Here is an 18,000-nt window from a genome sequence, read left to right on the forward strand (position 1 = left end):
ACTCGCCTGCTCCAACTCTATCTGCCTGTCTAGGAGAGACCTCACCCATGGTTGATCTATGAGGGAGAAGAGAAGGAGTCCCATCCTTTCTAAATAGGAGTATGGAGTTTGCTCACATCACGTGTATTCTCGACTCTGTCCCGCATGAGTGTGCAGAAACTACTTCATACATTTCTGTGTGAGTTGCAAGGACGTTTTGAATCTCTCTTCCTTTAAGCTATCTTGTAACTCCCATGAGATTGACATTCGTGAGTCTTAGGGAGTTTTTCTAATGTCCATATATTTAGGACTTTAGAAGACTCTCTAGTTGGCAATACAGCACTCCAACCTCTAGTATAGGCCTGTACCACTCAGGGTAAGGGTATATATATATATATATATATTCAATGAAAAAACTTTGTTATAGGGACGTTATGGTTAAGTTGCGCTACTAAAAACCTATGCAATTCAGTGAAAAAACGTTATGGCCCCAAGTAAAACCGAAAAACCCCTGAAATTCGCCAGTTATGGTAAGCTAAGCAACCATAACTCGCGCCACCACCGTGCACTGCTAAGACTAACACCCAGGACATCAAATATGACATCACAAATGTCATTTGCAAAAGCACGCTTTCGGGACCAAGCCGCCGCTCCTGCCGCAAATTTGGTGTAAATTCGTCCAGCGGTTTGGGCTGTAGGCGTGAGCAAAGTTTTTTTTCTCCCCATTCAGTCTATGGGGGGAAAAAAAGAAGTTTTGGGACCCCCCATATAACTTTGCCCCCCCTGGACCAAACCTCACCAAACTTTGGAAAAATAATTCAGAGTGGGCCATTTACTTTTTTTTGCAAAGTTTGGTGAGGATTCGTCCAGGGGGAGCGAAGTTATAAGCAGCCCAAAAAGTGCTCTTCCTATGGAAACAGCAACTTAACCATAACTACATGGCCACTATCACCTATATTTTCTGAAAGTTAAGTATTATTCATAAGCCAACACAATAGAAAACCAATGTAATACTTATGTTAAGTAAACCACAGTGTAAAAGATTTATAGAATGGCAGTATGCAATTCAAGGTACGTAAAAACCACTATGTAGTAAACTTTGAAGAATATTCTGTTTCAGGAAATAAATGAAGTTACAGGACCACCATAAGTAGGTAAGCACTTTTCAACACTTGTAATACTTTCTTTAGAGAGACCTTAGGCTTTAGCAGTCCTTCTCGAAGTATGAGATTGCCTCAGAGTCAGAGGAGGACACTGCATCAGTGGCCTCTACTGCCTAGAACAGGATAAGGCACAAGCTGTTTAAAAGTCAAGAGTTTCACAGGATTCTTCCTATAACAAGTAAGTATGACACTTTTTTTTTGTCAGTAAAAAGGGTTCAGAACTTCGTCGAAGGCTCCCTGAATGCACACCAGCGTTGGGCCTGGGTGAACGTGTATAGGCGAACACCAAAACCTACAAATTGCCACCCTAGCAACACAGGAGCAGCAGAAAGACTCTTGGTAAGTATTACCTTGAGGCTCGCAGTACCTCAGGAGTGAAGATGATGCAGGCGGACACCCTCATGCTGCAATGCTGCAGCAGCTGCAGGACCCGGTCACCAAATCCTTTGTCTTCTGACGAATGAAGGGACACTGTAAGGGAGTTTGCAGCAGCAGCTGAGTGGAACTGCTCCCAGCAAAGGTTCTTCATAGCTTCTCGCTGCTCTGTGGTTTTGGCACCCTTTTCAGGAAACCAGACTGCTCTAGTCCAGTCGATTAGTCTCACCTTCTTGGTCCAGCACTCTGCTGAGGAGACTTCAGGCAGGGGAATCCTGCCTCTGGAGGTCGAGAGGGAGTCCACCACGTTTTCAGCAGGATTTGATCTTCTGAAGACGATGCACTATATGATGGTCGCATGGTCCGTGGGTATTGGCTGTTTGCAGGCCAGGCAGGTTGTAAGTCGTGGTAGGATGGCTCAAAATCCAGGTCATCTCAATGCTGTTTATGCTCAAGAGCCCAAAGGAGGGATGTGTCCTCTTTGGAGCTCTTTTGTCGTAAGGAAGAAAGGGTCAGCACAGTAGCGGTCACTTGGACATCTCCGATCGCTGCAAGTAGCTGCATGCGTCTTCTCCTCTTCTTCCTTTTCGGAATTATTTCCAGTGGTTGACTGTTGGTGCACCAGGGATCCAGCCTCTTATCTAGGAACCTAGCCAATCAGCATTCATGCCACATACAAACTTTAGGGGGTGGCTGTTATTACAGGATAGCCAGCCTCCCATTTGAAACTGGTTCCAGGCAGGCATGCTAGAAGACAAGACCAGCAGAGTTTCAGGATCCTCCCCTGCTCCCTGTTCTCAGACACACTGACGTCTTGGTGGGCTTCTCAAGGGATTCCTGCCGAAAACAAACGTCAAACCAGAAGCTCACCCATCCTGAAGGACAAAGAAAGGGCTGCAACCAAGAAATGGCAAACAAAGAAAACAGTCACCATGTTGGGTCAATGGTGACCCTTCAGTGCATTACCACGGCTGTGAGCACAGCCTGCAAGTAAACATTACACAAGTCGGTATAACACGTCCACTGCCACCAGCCATTCATGTATGGTTGTCACTGTAACAGAAATGTTACAGGAGCAGTGGGAGAGGGGATACAGTGTAACCCCTCAGCACCCCACATGAGGTGGCATGGGCTGATTTTACGATATAAAATGTAGAAAGGATAAAAAGTATCCCCCTACCCTTGGGAACATGTGTTCTTATAAGGATATTAAAATAAAAAGGGAAGCCCGAGGGCTCCCCAGCAACACTGCACAGAAAGTGCTGTGTGCTGCAAAAGTAAATAACAGATGCCTATAATAGTTGGAGGAAAGCATGACTCCAAAAATAAAGTATGAATGGACGTACACAAGACTCCCATAGCCAGAGTAAAATAAAGGGTAAAAAGGTTCCTACTCACCCAGGGAACATAGACAAAAAAATCCACAAGTCCATCAGAAAGTGCTGCGGGGGTCTCACAGGTTAATGACATTTGGCCTAAAAATGGAAAATCTACCGAATAGTGAGATTCACAATGGCAATTGCAAATAGCATTATCCATTTTGGTCACTGAAACCTACAACTTTTGTGAAGCCTGCCTATGCAACATCCTTCTTTATATTTGATTCATGCTTTTTCATTAGTTATTTTCTGAATGTTATGTTTAGATATGTTAAAATGAGCAATAATTGCACATAGCATATTTAAAGTAGTGCTTATTTTGTGTAAAAATAGTGTCTTTCATGTTCGGAACATTATTTATTAAATAAAACATTGATTTGTCTTCGGCTGATAAGTCGACAAACTATTTGATATTTGGCCAAATATTAAATATCCAATGAGGAACTCCCTTAGTTATATGTAGTTTGGATTGAAAAGGACAAGTTTGAGTATTGTGGAAAAACGTGTTCCTTGTTGGAACTTGTGTACAAAAGATTCAGAATGTAATCCTGATTGAAATCAAGTTCATTGTCCTCAAATATGTGCTCATTGGGCAATTGTTGGCCACCACATGTTTCATACATGCAGTCATCAGGGCTTATAATAAACATGACATAAGTACAGACTGTGCGTACATTACAACGGGTAGGAAAACGGGACTATATGGTGGAAAAGATAAATAAAAGTGTGAAGAGAGATGAGAACTAGAATTGGTAAATTTGAAATGTTATGTTACTGGGCATTTGTATAGCTCCTTCTACCATTGGTATGATTCCAAAGCGCTGTGGGTCGACCTCCCACGGGGACTGCAGTCCAGGTCAGTGGAGAGAGTAATGTAGTAAAACGTGCTTGGGTGCACTTGGTATGTGTAAAGCCAGATTGGAATAAGTGGTGTGTAGCTGCATACTAGTGCTAGGTGTGGTGCAGTGGTTGTGTGAGATCGGTGGAATGTGTGCAGCAAGACCAATGGACTTGGGTGTCTGCATACTGGCAGTGCTGGAGTTTGTGAGGGAGATTGTGTGCAGCTAGGCCGAATTCGAGGAGTATAGCTGTGTTTTAAAGACTGTTGAGGTGATTGTGCTGTTGTATAAGGATGCGTGCAGCTAGGCCGTATTAATCTAGGGGTATAGCTGCAATCCATTGTTTGTTGGTGTAGAGGTTGCGTTACTGAAAGAGCAGAGTGTAATGAGATCTCATCAATTTCCATAAAAGTTTGGTGGCCCCACACATTCTTGCATCCTCTGGGTAGAAACAGTATTGATTATTTATGATGTGAAATGCTCTGGTCCGATCATATTCTTGAATTTCTGTTGGGAGTCATTCTTTACGCTTACTTGAATGGTGAATAGAAGGGCATTTTAAATTTCATGTTTGTAATTTAGTTAGTCTGCCATTTTGAGCGACATGTAACTACAGTTATAATCGCTCTGTTTATGCACATTGACGTTTTACTTTCACTACTGTAAATGTGTTAGTTTATTCTGAACAACGAATGTACTTTATTTGTGGCGAACATGTTTAAGTGCTTCCATTTATGAATTTTACATGTTGCTGTATAAACTGCACCAGTCTCAATGCAAATGTACGTCTAACTTAATAATATGGGTATGACTTCAGACGTTTAGCTGGTTACTGTAGCAATGTCAAATATGCATAATGATTTTATGCAACACATTTTGTAACGCTTTAAATTGGGGTCATTGTATATCCTAAAGATATGGGTTTGGTTTAATTCCTTTCTACATTTATCCAACTTTAATGGAATACTGTGAACATTTCAAATTCTGAATGCTTTTTAAAATTATAAACAAATTAAGTTCGTGTTCCTTCCACGTATTAAACTGGATACAGGCGATACGAATGCAAGCAGGTTACCATTTGTGTTATACAGATGACAATTTCCGATAGTTTCAGCATTTGCTATAACTATTAAGTCTGAAGGGCAGAGTTTTCACTGTATTTGAATATACATCGATAGACAAATATTCAGCCATTATGTTGCATTTTCAAGTGCGCGTTCTGCAACCTACTTTGTAATAACCTGAAGCAGAAATGTTTAATCAATTTAGTATATGTGAGTGCAGTGACAGAAAACTATATTGTCACAAAAATCAACACTTTGGTTAAAATATACAGAATAATTGAAAATGCTGATCAATGCATTGCTTTTTCTTTTCCCTCTTCAGATGAGGTTGGTACCGCTGAATGTCAGCAATTTGGGTAAATCAGGAAGAAAGACCAACATTACCAATACACCAAGAGAGGTAATTCTCCCCTTGCAGAGAAGATCATTGTTGAATAATTTTGTATTTTCATGAATTTTAGGTATTGCATAAGTGCCCTTTATACTTCAGGCCAGATTTCCACCCAACAATGTGGTACTTGTACTTCCAGTATTACTGCATCCAAAACTCCCTGGTTTGTGATTTGGGCATTCAGTGGTGCCCAGAAACTGAACTTAGCCTTTTTGTGATTCACTCTGGACATGTGAAAGGGTCATGCTTGCCCTCTCTTGATAAATACAGTACTGTTAGAGATGACGTTGCATCCTGCTCGGTTGTCTTTCCCTTGTAATTTCTAAACTTCACTCAAAACGCCTTTACCAGCTTTTGGTCAAACTGCCTTCACATGAAAACAGATGAAACACCCAGAGAAAAAGAATCGGAGGCCCAGCAAACAAGACTTGTGCAAGGCTCGATCCATATCCTAGCATGTGCTTGTCCTGAATTGCGGTTAGTCTGTTTAATGATATGAAGTAAAACCTGTACCTTAAAGCACAGTTGGATGGAACTCAACTGATCTCTAGATGAGGTCAAAATTAGGCTGCTTATGGTTGGTTGCAAGACCAACACCCATAAAGTGCAACTTCTCCCATGGACCTTTGATCCTAAAGAGAACCGTAACAGTCCAGTCAAGTTATAAGGTCTTACCTTAGTAAAATCTGTGGAATGGATTTGCCCTTTCCATTGACAACTACTTTTCTTCTGGATTGCTCCTGTTTCCATCTTTGGGATTCCTATTATTCAGTTTTCAAGCTTCAAACTACAGCTAAAACCTCTTGAAAAGCAAAGCTGTGTGCAGCTTGGTACTGTGCCTGTGCGAGATCTCCATGTACAGCTGTGCACCAAGGAAATGACTATCTGCCAGACGATTTTGGGTGCAACCTGCTTCATGCTGACATTTAGGAGTGGTCTTTCCATTGGAAAGAGATGGTCTGTTCTTGCATTAGACACGGATGCCCCCTTCTTGTTTGACTTTTTTTCTCTATTCTTGCTCTTGTCATCTTGATAAGATGCATATGAAGATTTGGCCCGCATTAATTGCATGCGTTTTCTTCAGGGAACACTTTATTGGTTCAGGTAGTTTTGATTGGTTACGTTTTGGTCCATTTATGAAGCTTGGCTTCTTGAATCTGCACATAGGTCTTCAGCAGTTGTATGGCAGAGACATACAGTAGAAGGCCACGTTTCAGGGCCCCTCAGTGCCATAAAGTTAGCAGTCCTTGCTGTCTGTGTCTGCTATCCAAGAATGGGCTAGTTTCTTGGATTCCAAGTCCTTGGGAGATCACCAAAGTGTGAAGTCCCGGAATGCAAAGCCATTTTATTTCCTGTGAATGGGATCATTTTGTCGTACAACACCCAGTTCTCAAACACTCTGTAATGATGGTCAAGTCTTGGACTTCGTCAGCCTTAATTTGACGACGATGATGATGATGATGGGTAAGACTTTCATTCTATCGTTTAACAAGCTGACCTGGAAACTGCTTAAATAGGTTTGCAGTAGGACCTACTCCCGTCTGGTGCCCGTCAACTTTCATATTGAGCACCATTCCTCTCTTGGTACCGGCACAAGGGATATACGTTGAGCCAACCTGATTTTGCTTGGGTTGATTGGAGACCCATTATTGTTCTCTATATAAGCAACAAGCTGGACATACATGTTAATATGCATTGGCAAAGCCAATAGTTTTGACATTGGTTGGAGTTTATAAAATGTTACATTTCTCTAGTCATGCCAGCAAGAAAGAACTAGAGAGAGGGAGGGAAAACACAGAGAGAGTGGTGGGCGTGCGGGAGGTAAGGGAGATGGAAGAGGTAGGGAAGGTGGAAGGGAGAGAAACAGAGGGGGCAAGAGAAATAGAGAGGTGAAGTAGGAACAGCGTGAGTGGGAGAAGGGGAACGGAGCAAGAGGGTTTGAGGGGACATAGGAACAGTTAGAGAGGGAGAAAGGAACAGGGAGGGAGGATTGGAGGGGCAGAGGGAATTGAGGGAGCGGGAGAGGAACTGAGAGAAGAGAAAAGAAAGAAAACTGAGGGAGGCGAGGGAATAACTGAGCTGGAGAGGAACTGCGGGTGGGGGCGTAATCAGCAGGGGTGGGGTTGAGAGGAACAGAGGGAGGAGGCGAGAAGAACCGAGAGGGGGGAGAAGAGAGAGACAGACTGAATGGTGGTGTTGGGGAACTGAGCAGCGGAGAGAGAAACACTGCGGATGAGAGCGGTAGAGAGAAACAGAGTGGGAGAAGGACAAACTGAAAGCGAGGGAAACACAAAAAGACAGAAGGAGAAAGGGACACACTCAAAGGTCTGAGGGAAAGAGAAATGGCAAAAGAGAGAGACTGAAAGGGGGAGAGAGTGGGAAAGAGACACAGAGAAAAAAGAGAAAAGACATACAGAAAGAAAAGAATGGAATAAAGAGGCAAAGAAAAGCAACTGAAAGGCGATGGAACTAATAAGAGGCCACAAAAGACAAAAGGCGAGATCAGAAAAATACCCAACAAATACTGCATGTAAACATACAGAAAGACATGGAAAAAAAAGCCACCTACACGCTGTTACTGAGATTTTTGCACAACCATCTGGCGAGGGATGTGCAGCAGTGTTTCTCATCAAAAGAAATACTTGCTAGCTGTAACTTAACAGTCGAGCTTAACTCGATGGATGGATGGAAGGAAGGAGTGTGGTAGTGAGGTAAAATAAGTCCACACAGTTAATAAAAGAAAACATCCAACACTAATATTGTGAAAAATGTACATTTTATTAAAATTATACAAAATCTCGATCCGGTCAAATAAGTACTATAGGTTGAACAAAATAATTGTTGAAGTTTTACGAAAGTCCACCAATGTTGGGACGTGAAGACTCACACTTGGGACACAGGGCTCCAACTCTTAGTATAGGCCTGAAGTTTTGTTGGTAGCAATGGCTGAGCATCCATGCTTATTTTAGGAGGAAGAAAGGGCTGTAGGCAGTACACAGAAGTATAGACATAGTCCAAATAAACACTGACACACAGTTACATAAGAAATAATAATTTATTTTATATGTACACTAAGGTAAGTCATTCTTAGAAAGACATTTTAATTTCTTGTGCCAATTCCCCCCAACCTGAGAGACCCCCAGCACTTTTGCTGGACTCTGGGATTTTTATATCTGTTCTCCCGTGTGAGCTGAACTCTTTACCACTCGCTCATTATTTTTACTCTGACTTGGACACCCTGGTTTGCTGCTACTGTGATTCTTTTTAATTTCATGGAGCACTGCTTTCATCCATGTATTTTATTACAGGCATTTTATTAAGTGATTGTTGCAGCACACAGCACACTATGTGCAGTGTTGCTGGGGAATCCCTTAGGCTTCCCTTGTTATTGTTATATTTTTTTTCCCATGAGAACTACTGTTCTCGAGGACAATAGGATACTTTTTATCTTACTTACCTTTTCTTTTGTGGGTTCAACACACACCACCTTATGTGGGGTCCTGAGGCGTTACACAGTAACTCCTTTCCCACTGCTCATTTAACTTTTTAGTTTATAGTAGCAGATAAACCTAAAAGGCTGCTGGCAGTGGATACATTTTTCTACCATTTGTTTGTAAGTTACTCCCAGGCTGTTTCCACTGCTGCAGCACAGCACCCGTGGGTGACCATTTCCCCTAAGTGGCCCTAATCTTCTTTTATCGCCACTTTTTGTTTGTGTGTTCCTTCTTGCCATTTCTTCTACCAATCCCGGTGGGGGTGGGACCTCTTTGAATTTTGCCTTTGGCGGGATTCCTTTGTGAAGCCCTCCAAGTTTCCATTGTCTGCTGAGGCAGGAAGTGAGGGAGGAGCCTGAAACTTCTCTGGTCTTTGTCTGAAGGTATGCCTGGCTGGAACCAGTTTGAACTTGGTGTGTGTCTGTCCTTCATGGACAGCCACCCCCAGGTGATTGACAGGTCCATAGGACTGAATGAATGGGTTCCTGCATACAAGGTGAAGCTTTTGGGACAAAAGGCTAAGTCGACCACTGGAACTGAAGCTCTGAAGAAGACGACCAGAGGTGCTTTCAGCACCTCCAGTAACCATAGAAGCACAGCTGAAGTACCACTGCTAGCCTGACCCCTTTTTTGCATTGACAGGGAAGCTCTGCCATCCTCCTTTGAGGCTGGTGGGCATAACCAACCTCAAGACAATCTTCAATTTAGACTCCCCCGAGGTCCTGTGACCTTCCCAGGCTGCAGGATCCCAATGCCCAGGGTACCTCCACCACAAGTGCATTTTCTGGCCGATGACTAATCTCGCTGGCACTTCAGTGGCTTCCGTGTGGACCTCCAGAAGCACAAATCCTCTCTCCAGAGTCCCCTAACCAGAGTTCAGGACAGAGACGAGAAGACCATTCCAACCAGCGGTGATCATTTACTCCTGGTGCTGATAGAAGGCGCCAAAACCACACACCAACGCCGGAGTAACAAGAATTCCTTGGTGGCGAGTAATCATCTTCACTCTCGGGGTACTGTACAGCCCCTACAGGAAGACCTCCCCAAAGCTCCTGTGCCTTTTCAAAGAACTACTAACTTGCTACATACCTGTACTAAGAGGATTTTTATCAGAACTGTTGCATTCCTCTTGGCTTTGGCATTGCTGGTTCCCCTACAGTAAATCTTCCATTCCTACTGGCTTTGGCTAATGTTACCAGGATAGGGGCTACTTTTAGCCTACCTGTACTTTTCTTTTACGAGATCAGCACACCCCACCTTATGTTGAGTGCTGAGGGGACACATTTTATCCCTTTTCTCACTTCTCCTGTAACTTTTAGTGACCAGTCTGAGTGGCTGGTGGCAGTTGATGATTTTATACCGATTTTGTGAAACTTACATTGCAGGCTGCATTTTTAGCTTCGGGTTATGGAGCACCATTGACCCAAAATGGTGATTGTCTTTGCCAACTCATGATGACTTGTCCTTGCGTGAGCCGTTTTCTTCCGACCTGGGTGAGGGAAGTCCTGCGCACTCTTTTTTTGTCTTTGACTGGTTCCCATTGATCAGCCCTGCCGAAGGAGCCACTGTGTCTGGGAGGACCGGACACTGGGAAGAGACTGCATTTCCCCAGGTCTTTTTCCTCCAGTGTGTCTGCTTGGGATCCAGTTCTGACTTGGTGTCTGACTGTCCCCTGGGTACAGTCACCACCTACAGTTTCACTGTAGTATGCATGCTGATTGGCTGTGTTCCTGTATTATAAGGCAAGGGTCTTGATGCAGCAGCCATAGTCGACCGCTCAAAGTCCATTCCATAGAAGAGGAAAGCAGGGCACCTCCAGCGACCGCCAAAGCCGACTGAATGACTGCTGTAGGTCAAGCCCTTCTGTGCGACAGTGAAGATCCAGAACAGATGGCTTCCACCTATCCACCAGACACATCCACCTATAATCCAAAGCTCTGAGCCTTTAACAACTATTATTATTATGATATTTATTGAGCGCAGACCGAGCTTCGAGAAGCAATGGAAAGCTTTACAGAGGTATACAACAATACACAGCTTTATAAAGGTATACAACAGTCAAGATGCCTAATGGACCGCTTTTCAGAGGTAACCAAACAGATATACAGCGGGGGATGTGATGCAGAGGGGCACAGCAAAGGGGTACAGCTGTACCTGGTGGCAGGGAGTAGAGGGGTGGGTGGCGTCTAGCGAGTCAGGTGGCGCGAGGGGTAATGTCATGGTCTAGGTGTTGATGCTGAGGGATTCCTTGAAGAGGTGGGTCTTGAATGCTTTTCTGAATTGTAGGAGCGTGGGCGCGACTGATGCTGACGGGGAGGAGGTTCCATAGTCTTTGAGGGTAGGCAGAGGAGGCTTGTTTTTTGGTCCTTTCCTTTTTGCAGCAGCAAATTTCAAGTCTGCACATGTCCTGACTTCTGGTGGTGCGCTGTCTGCTGGAGATGCAGAGTTTCTCTGCAAGGTAGCTGGGTGACTTGAGGGCGACTGCCTTATAAATGATGCAGCAACACTTGAAGGTGATTCATGCGTGCAGTGGGAGCAAGTGAAGGTCAGTGACGGCCGGAGTGATGTGGTTGTATCTGCGTAGACCCTTAATGAGGCGTGCAGCTCCATGTAGGACACTTCTCTGGGGCACAAGCGAGGATGATGGGAGACCTTCGAGGAGTGCATGGATACCTTGGTGTTGGTGTGACCGCAAGTGAATACATTATTGATGATGATTCAAATTAGATGAATGTAGTAGTATCCTATGTGGTGAACCAAAAGTAAGACTCGGACCACAGGACATGGTTTGACAATAGACTTTTATTTCAATTAAAGAAAATGCCTCACTAGCCCTGTTGCTAAAAGTGTTTCCCTTCCGATAGTGTAAAACTAAGGTATTGTCAAATAACAAAAAAATCTGTCCTCTGTCCTAACCTGTCCAACTAACTGGCACTACCACGAGGAAAAGAAAGGAAAAATGAAAGAAAGTACTTTTACACTGGAGGTAGTCAAGGCCTCAACGCTGGCCGTCTCTTCGGCAGACGGTCTTGGACTCAAATGTTTGTCCCACGAGACGGCATCTGGCCTGAGTCACCACAGTGTCTTTCAGAGGAAATCCGAAAGTAGAATATCCAAGTCTGGTTCAACTTCCGTGTTTACGAAGTCACTTGGTTCATGAAAGGTTTTCACGTGTTCCCAAAGAATAATCAGTTCAAAAGAGGTTTCAATGCTTGGATCCAATGGTGTACTTGATCTCCCTCTTCCAACAATTCTGTATCTTAAGGCCTGCTTCCCTTCCTCCTGGGCAGCTTGTGGACCTGTTCTGTTGCAGTTTTTCAACCAGGGAGGGTCTGTGCTTCTGAACGCAGCAGCATTCGTCTCCGCCTGCCACGCTAGTGCTTCCTGTCTCATCGGTCTTTTAGGGACCCTGTCTGTGATCGAGGCACTCTCCCCTTCTGCGACTCCCCCAATGGGAGTTTTGGAGCTTTCTCCCCTAGCCTTCCTCGATTCTGCAGTGTTCGCAGGCACCTTTCCCACCACCTCCTCTGTGGTCCCGACTCCAGGCTGCCTGCGTTTCACTCTCAAGCGACAGCTTCCGCTCTGCACATCTCCTGCTTCGACATTTCTTCAAATCCTTTGACTTTACTGGATTTCATCTGAGCACCACAGTCCTAGATGAACGACACACCCTTCTTGTTTGTCGTGACAAAATCACAAGGGATATGGAAGGAGTAGAGAATCCTACTCTGAGGCGAGTCTCTGATGTCGCAGAGCCAGCGGTAACGTGGACAAACCGCTCACAAGATGCTGGAAGGAAGGCATCCTGACCAGCAACGAGGCCTGCGTCAAGGAGACTGGGACGGTAAAGCTACCTTCTCGCCTGGTGGTGCTGTCATACGGACGCCGTGGTGGGCCTGGCGCCCGTTAACTGGTGCTGAAACCAGAGCAGCAGAGAGATCAAATCCCTGAGCTCTGCACGAGAGGCATCAGCTGCCGAGTCGAGCAGGGAGCTAACACTCCCTGAAAGGTAACGCTGTGGAGAGGAGCGAACAAGGCTGGAGGATTTTGGGAGCCAGATAAACCCAAATAGAGGAAAATGGAGACCATGCAAGCCTAGCAGAGGGCTAGAAGGCTTTGGCAAGTCCTGGGAAGCTGAAAGACATTGACATTTGTTAAAATGGATTCCTAAAATCTGGCATGGTGGACAGATTTCAGGCGGCCACCCTAGTTATAGTGAACGGGAGGAACTATAAGAGGTTAACCAAACCCAATCAAGGTAAACGTGGCTAGTGGTCAAGGCATAGCCTCAAGAGAAAGTGAGTGGGGCCAGAGGTACACAACGAGTCCACAAAGTGAAGCACACAATAATTCGACTTAGAAAGGTAAGTACAAAAATACTCTATTATAGGACCAAAACACACTAGAAAAATGAACCCAGCAAGTAGTAGTATCACAAAACTCGGTTATCAAACATATATTGAGTTCCCTTGGGTTTGTAGAAATGCATACAATAATGTATTTAACACAATGAAGGTGATGCAGTAAGGAAAACCGGCACGCAAGAATTATGCCCTGCTTCAAAAATCCAATCCCTATGTTGAATAGGACCTTGTCCCCAAAAGTCACAACATTTCTTCTAGGAGAGGGGACACATGTAGGAAGAGTTCTTGTGATGGTGAGAAATGTTCTAGAAGACTTAACAATATTACAGGTAAGATTATTTTCTTGTCCTTTAGAACAGCTTTCAGAACAAGCGTTTAAAAAGTCATTGACTGGAATAAACCAAAGTGTGTTCTAAGATTTATTATAGGGGAGAATGGGGCAGCTGAATGTATTACGAGTACTCGCCCCCATGACTCTGATTTTCAATAGTGACTAGGCAGGTTGACTGAGAGTCGCTGAAGGTAGGTTTTATCACCATTGTATTCAGTAGAAGATGCCCAGGAGCTGCAGGGGCCAAGGGAGTTTCCGGTTGGTTCCAGGAGTTGAGTGCAACCCTTTTTGATGAAGAAACGCAGCAGGCATCGATGCAGGCCTCTTCAGGACATTCTACCGGACGGGAGATGGCTTGTTCCAGCGACAGTCGCCACACACAGGCAACAGCATGAGTCTCTCTGTCTGAGTATTTGACGTGGATAGCCTCTTTCCAGGAGTTTGTCTGCCAGGATCTGAGCTTCATGCTAACCAGTATTGGGCTTGTGGACCTATGGGGAAAACCCCAAAAGGTTTGGGGCTGGGCACAGATTATGTGAAGAAACGTTTTACTGGGTGAGCTTGGAGTATAATGTTTGACAATTGTCTGGCAGGGCATAAATCAGCAGTTTTTCTGCTGTTGAAGGAGGATTGGGGTTTGGAAGCATATCTAGATTATCAGCTGACCCCCAACCTTAAAAGTTGGTTTGAAAAGTTTAGTTTGGGCATCCTTCCAACGGGCCGTTTTACTGCCAAATGGAGCTATGGTCGTACATCACCTGTTTGCCCACTCTATCTTGATGCAATTGAAGATGAAGTGCCCCTTTTTATTTTTGCCCATTTCACCATGCATAGAGATTGCAATGGCTTAGGCCATTACGGGCCAGCCACAATGCACTGTTTTTTTATTTGGACCTCGATGCACTAAAATGTTGCTCTTATTTATCTATCTGTGATGGCTGTTAAATAATACTTAGTACTGTTCTTAATTGCTTCATGAGGGGCTGTTTTATGTGTTGATCAGGGGTTTTCATCTTGGAGAAGTGACTGCCTAATTTTAGTTGGTTTACATTTGGTTGTACAATTTTATTCTGTCGTATCAATCTTTTTATGCAGTTTCGGCTGAAATAAAGATATATTGGGGACGTTGGAGCCAATAGTGTCAATGTGCTCTCGTCCGAGCATTTGACGTGGATAGCCTCTTTCCATGAGTTTGTCTGCCAGTATCTGAGCTTTTGATGCTCAAAGTCCCTATTGCATGTACAATTGCGTCAAACTCGCAAGAATTGTCCATAAGGCAGGTTATCTTTTAATGCTCTTGGATGTTGACTAGTATAAAGTAATAGTGTTTCGATCAGTTTCCTTGCGATAAAGATTTTTGTACAAGTGCCAGTCACAGTGGCATCTGCATAAATGTAGAAATTATAGTTTCTTTATCAAATTGGTAAGTTAATCTCGAATTACTGTTGCATTGGTTGAGCCAGGCAACAAACTTGCCGAGATCTTCCTCAGTCCCCTGCCAAAGGAAACAAATAATCAATATATAGTGCTTCCAATGTTAGCAGAATTGTCTTTTGATGTTTAATGAAAGTCCTCCTTTCCTGTAGCTAGTACTACCTAATGTTATGCCGATGTTATGATACAACAGTGCAGAGGCAAGGACTCCATGTTAAATTCTATATCTAATCTCACGGTCAAATGGTTATTTATATAGTGCTTTTGGCAAAGCGCTGTACATGGAACACATTTATCACAATTATCACCAACCCGAAGTCGGTACTCCTTTATCAACCTCGAAAGGATGAAAGGCTGATTTGCCCTTGCCGAGATTCAAACCTGCAACCTACAGATCATGCACAGATCGTAGCAATGAGCGCTCAACCGGCTGAGCTATCTTATTGGCTAAAATCCTTCAGAGGTCGATAAACTGAGCATCGACTGAGGTATAATAATTACAGTGCTTAGATGTTGGACGAACCATGTATGAAGCACTACATACAGTTTAATACCTATCTGGATTATCCCATGGACCGGTTTTGCTGAGTTTCTATTTAAATTACAAATGTAACTTTCATTTGTTTATTTTTTAACAGCGCTTGAACTTCCTGCAGGTCAGGTTTTGGATGTTTTAATTGTTGTCTTGAAGATATGAGAGGCTATAACTACTGTGATTGGTGTAATGACAGTCACTCCCCCTTGATCAAAGATTCTGCTGCCACTGACCATTTATAGTAATGTGTACCCCGTTGACTGCAAGGTTGAATGGATGTAAACTAGACCGTGAATACTCATCATTGTTTTTAAAGAGTGTAAATTTAATTATAAGTGTAAAATGATCTGCCTCCGCATGATAATGCACACAGCACAGGAACTCTGAAAAAAACAATTGTGCAATACTGGTTTGCTTTCACTGGCAAAAAAGCATAATTTTTTACAAGCGATTAATTCTCAATTGCAACTTAGTTTTCATTCTTAATTATACAATCCTAAAATGCTAGGAAAATAAATATACACAGTGCTTCCGTTTGCTCCATGAGCATCCACACACAACACAGCAGAAGCTGAATGGAAAGAAACCTTTTATTTTATCAGTGTGTAGTTACTTTTTTGAAAAGCTTTAGAGAATAGGCTTTTCTCCATGGCTTTGCAATTACATCTATGTAGATAAAAATCAAAAGAAGCGTTCCGGTTTCTGTCAACTAACTTGACGTTTGCATTGTCCTCTGCTCTAAAATTGTGTGTCAATGTACACAGGAAAATAATAAAACTGTCGTGTTTACACGATTTCCATGCGTAAAAAGGCCTGGTACAAACCTTATCTGAATGCCTGAACATAAGGGCTTCAGAATTCCAAATATGCAGCCAATATTAAACTGTATTGTAACAGGTTGTAACATAATAACGTATTTCATTTCTATAATATCAAACACGCCACCTGGCTGGTGCTGGTGCACTCAAAGGTAGACCAAGGAGTGGTTTTCAAAAATCTATTCTCGGCTGTCTGTCTGGAGGTGCTGTCACCATAACCCCATGGTTCGGCTACATATGTCACTTCAGGGATTGTTTGGGCCCGATATATTTCAAGGGCAATTGAGAGTGCCTCTCCATCCAGACGGTTTACAAGACTCTAGACTAACCCATACTGGCATATATGATTTAGTGAGCGTTTTTCAACCTGATTACACCATTTTGATTTATTAGAAACGATCAGCCCCAAGTAGCTAAAAGACTCCACTGACTCCAACAACCGAGTGTTTAAATGAAATCTCACCCCTGCACGGGTCTAACTCCCGGCATGAACGTACTGCATTGTTTTTGTTTTGGAATAATTGATGCGCAGACCTTTTGCTGAGCACAACTTCTCAAAAACATCCAGTTGATCCTGCAGGCCCATCAGGGTTTTAGACAACAAAACTGCAACTGGGACTATTTGTGGCTTCCCAAACTCTGGGAATCCTTAGCTGCTGCATATAATGCAGGAACCATACTGCTAATATATAATAAAAATAGCAATGGGGCTAAAACATTCCTGCCTGACCCCAATACCTATAGAAAATGGGTCAGTAGTCTCTCCATAACAAACGCAAAAGGATCTATGCACTATTGTCAAAATACAGTGACTTGATGGCATTGACGAGGGTTGGGGAAATACCGATTTTTCTCCAAAAATGTCCATAAAAGATCCCTCAGCACGTTATCCAAGGCAGTTTGGAGATCCACGAGCACCAGATACAGGTGTTGGGCGCTTAAGTTCACAAATTTCTGACAGATGAGGACCAGCCTCATCACATTGTATAACGTGGCAACCCCTGGCCTGAAGCCTGCCTGGACATGCAATAGGATACCCGACGAAATAGGCCTATGGTTGGAAGATTGATCCCTGTCACTGTTCTTGAAGACCAGAAAGATGACTGTCTCCCTCCAACTAAGAGGAGGCATATTAGTCAAAAAGACACCATTAAAAAATGTTATTTGCAAGGAGATGCAGACTACAGGTTCACTTCTGAAGAGGTCGAAGGAATATAATCCGGACCTGGGACCTTACTACATTGTTTGTAAATGGCCCGCTTTACTTTCAGTAGTGAAATGGGGTCAGCCCTATCCTCAATAGGCCACTGGATGTACTCCGACACTCTTCCCCCTGGACCCCTCACCTCTACATTCATCATTGGCTGCCGCCCCTGGGAATACATTAGTTGGAATTAATCCTGCCATTTGCCCGCAAAGCTATTGGTGCAGATTCATGATCAGGCTTACGTTTTACTTTCACCAGGCACAAAAACTGTTTGACACAGCTGCATTGCCAAGCACTGTCCAAATACTTTTGTACAACTCCCTCTTCTTCTTAGTCAACAAAAGTTTGTAATCATGTCTTAGGCCCACTACCTTCCCACTTACTCTATCTTCCCTGCTCTTAAGTGATTTAACCAGAGCATCCTTTGCTGTTCTGCACTCGCGATCGAACCATCAATGGGTATGGCTGGCATTGAGCTGCACCTCCTCCTGGCGATGAACCAACCCAATCTCGCCACTACTGAAGAGTAAAAATCATTGTGCAAGTAGGTGGAATTCAATTCAGAGTAGGCAGCCAGAACCACATAAAGATGTGCCAAAAAATTGTCTGCAGGCATAGGCGACCATC

General features: G+C 43.6%; 1 protein-coding gene across 3 annotated transcripts in view; it reads left to right on the top strand.

Moving 5' to 3' along the window:
- Window positions 1–18,000, top strand: part of HASPIN (histone H3 associated protein kinase) — a 734,185-nt gene that overhangs the window by 158,400 nt on the left and 557,785 nt on the right. For all 3 annotated transcript variants that reach the window (XM_069604709.1, XM_069604710.1, XM_069604711.1), the window contains exon 5: window positions 5,122–5,199. In XM_069604709.1, the coding sequence (XP_069460810.1) occupies window positions 5,122–5,199 (78 nt within the window). The remainder of the gene's footprint in view (window positions 1–5,121; window positions 5,200–18,000) is intronic.

The sequence above is a fragment of the Ambystoma mexicanum genome, chromosome 1p, assembly GCF_040938575.1.
Source record: "Ambystoma mexicanum isolate Mex_15411 chromosome 1p, UKY_AmexF1_1, whole genome shotgun sequence".
Classification (NCBI taxonomy): domain Eukaryota; kingdom Metazoa; phylum Chordata; class Amphibia; order Caudata; family Ambystomatidae; genus Ambystoma; species Ambystoma mexicanum.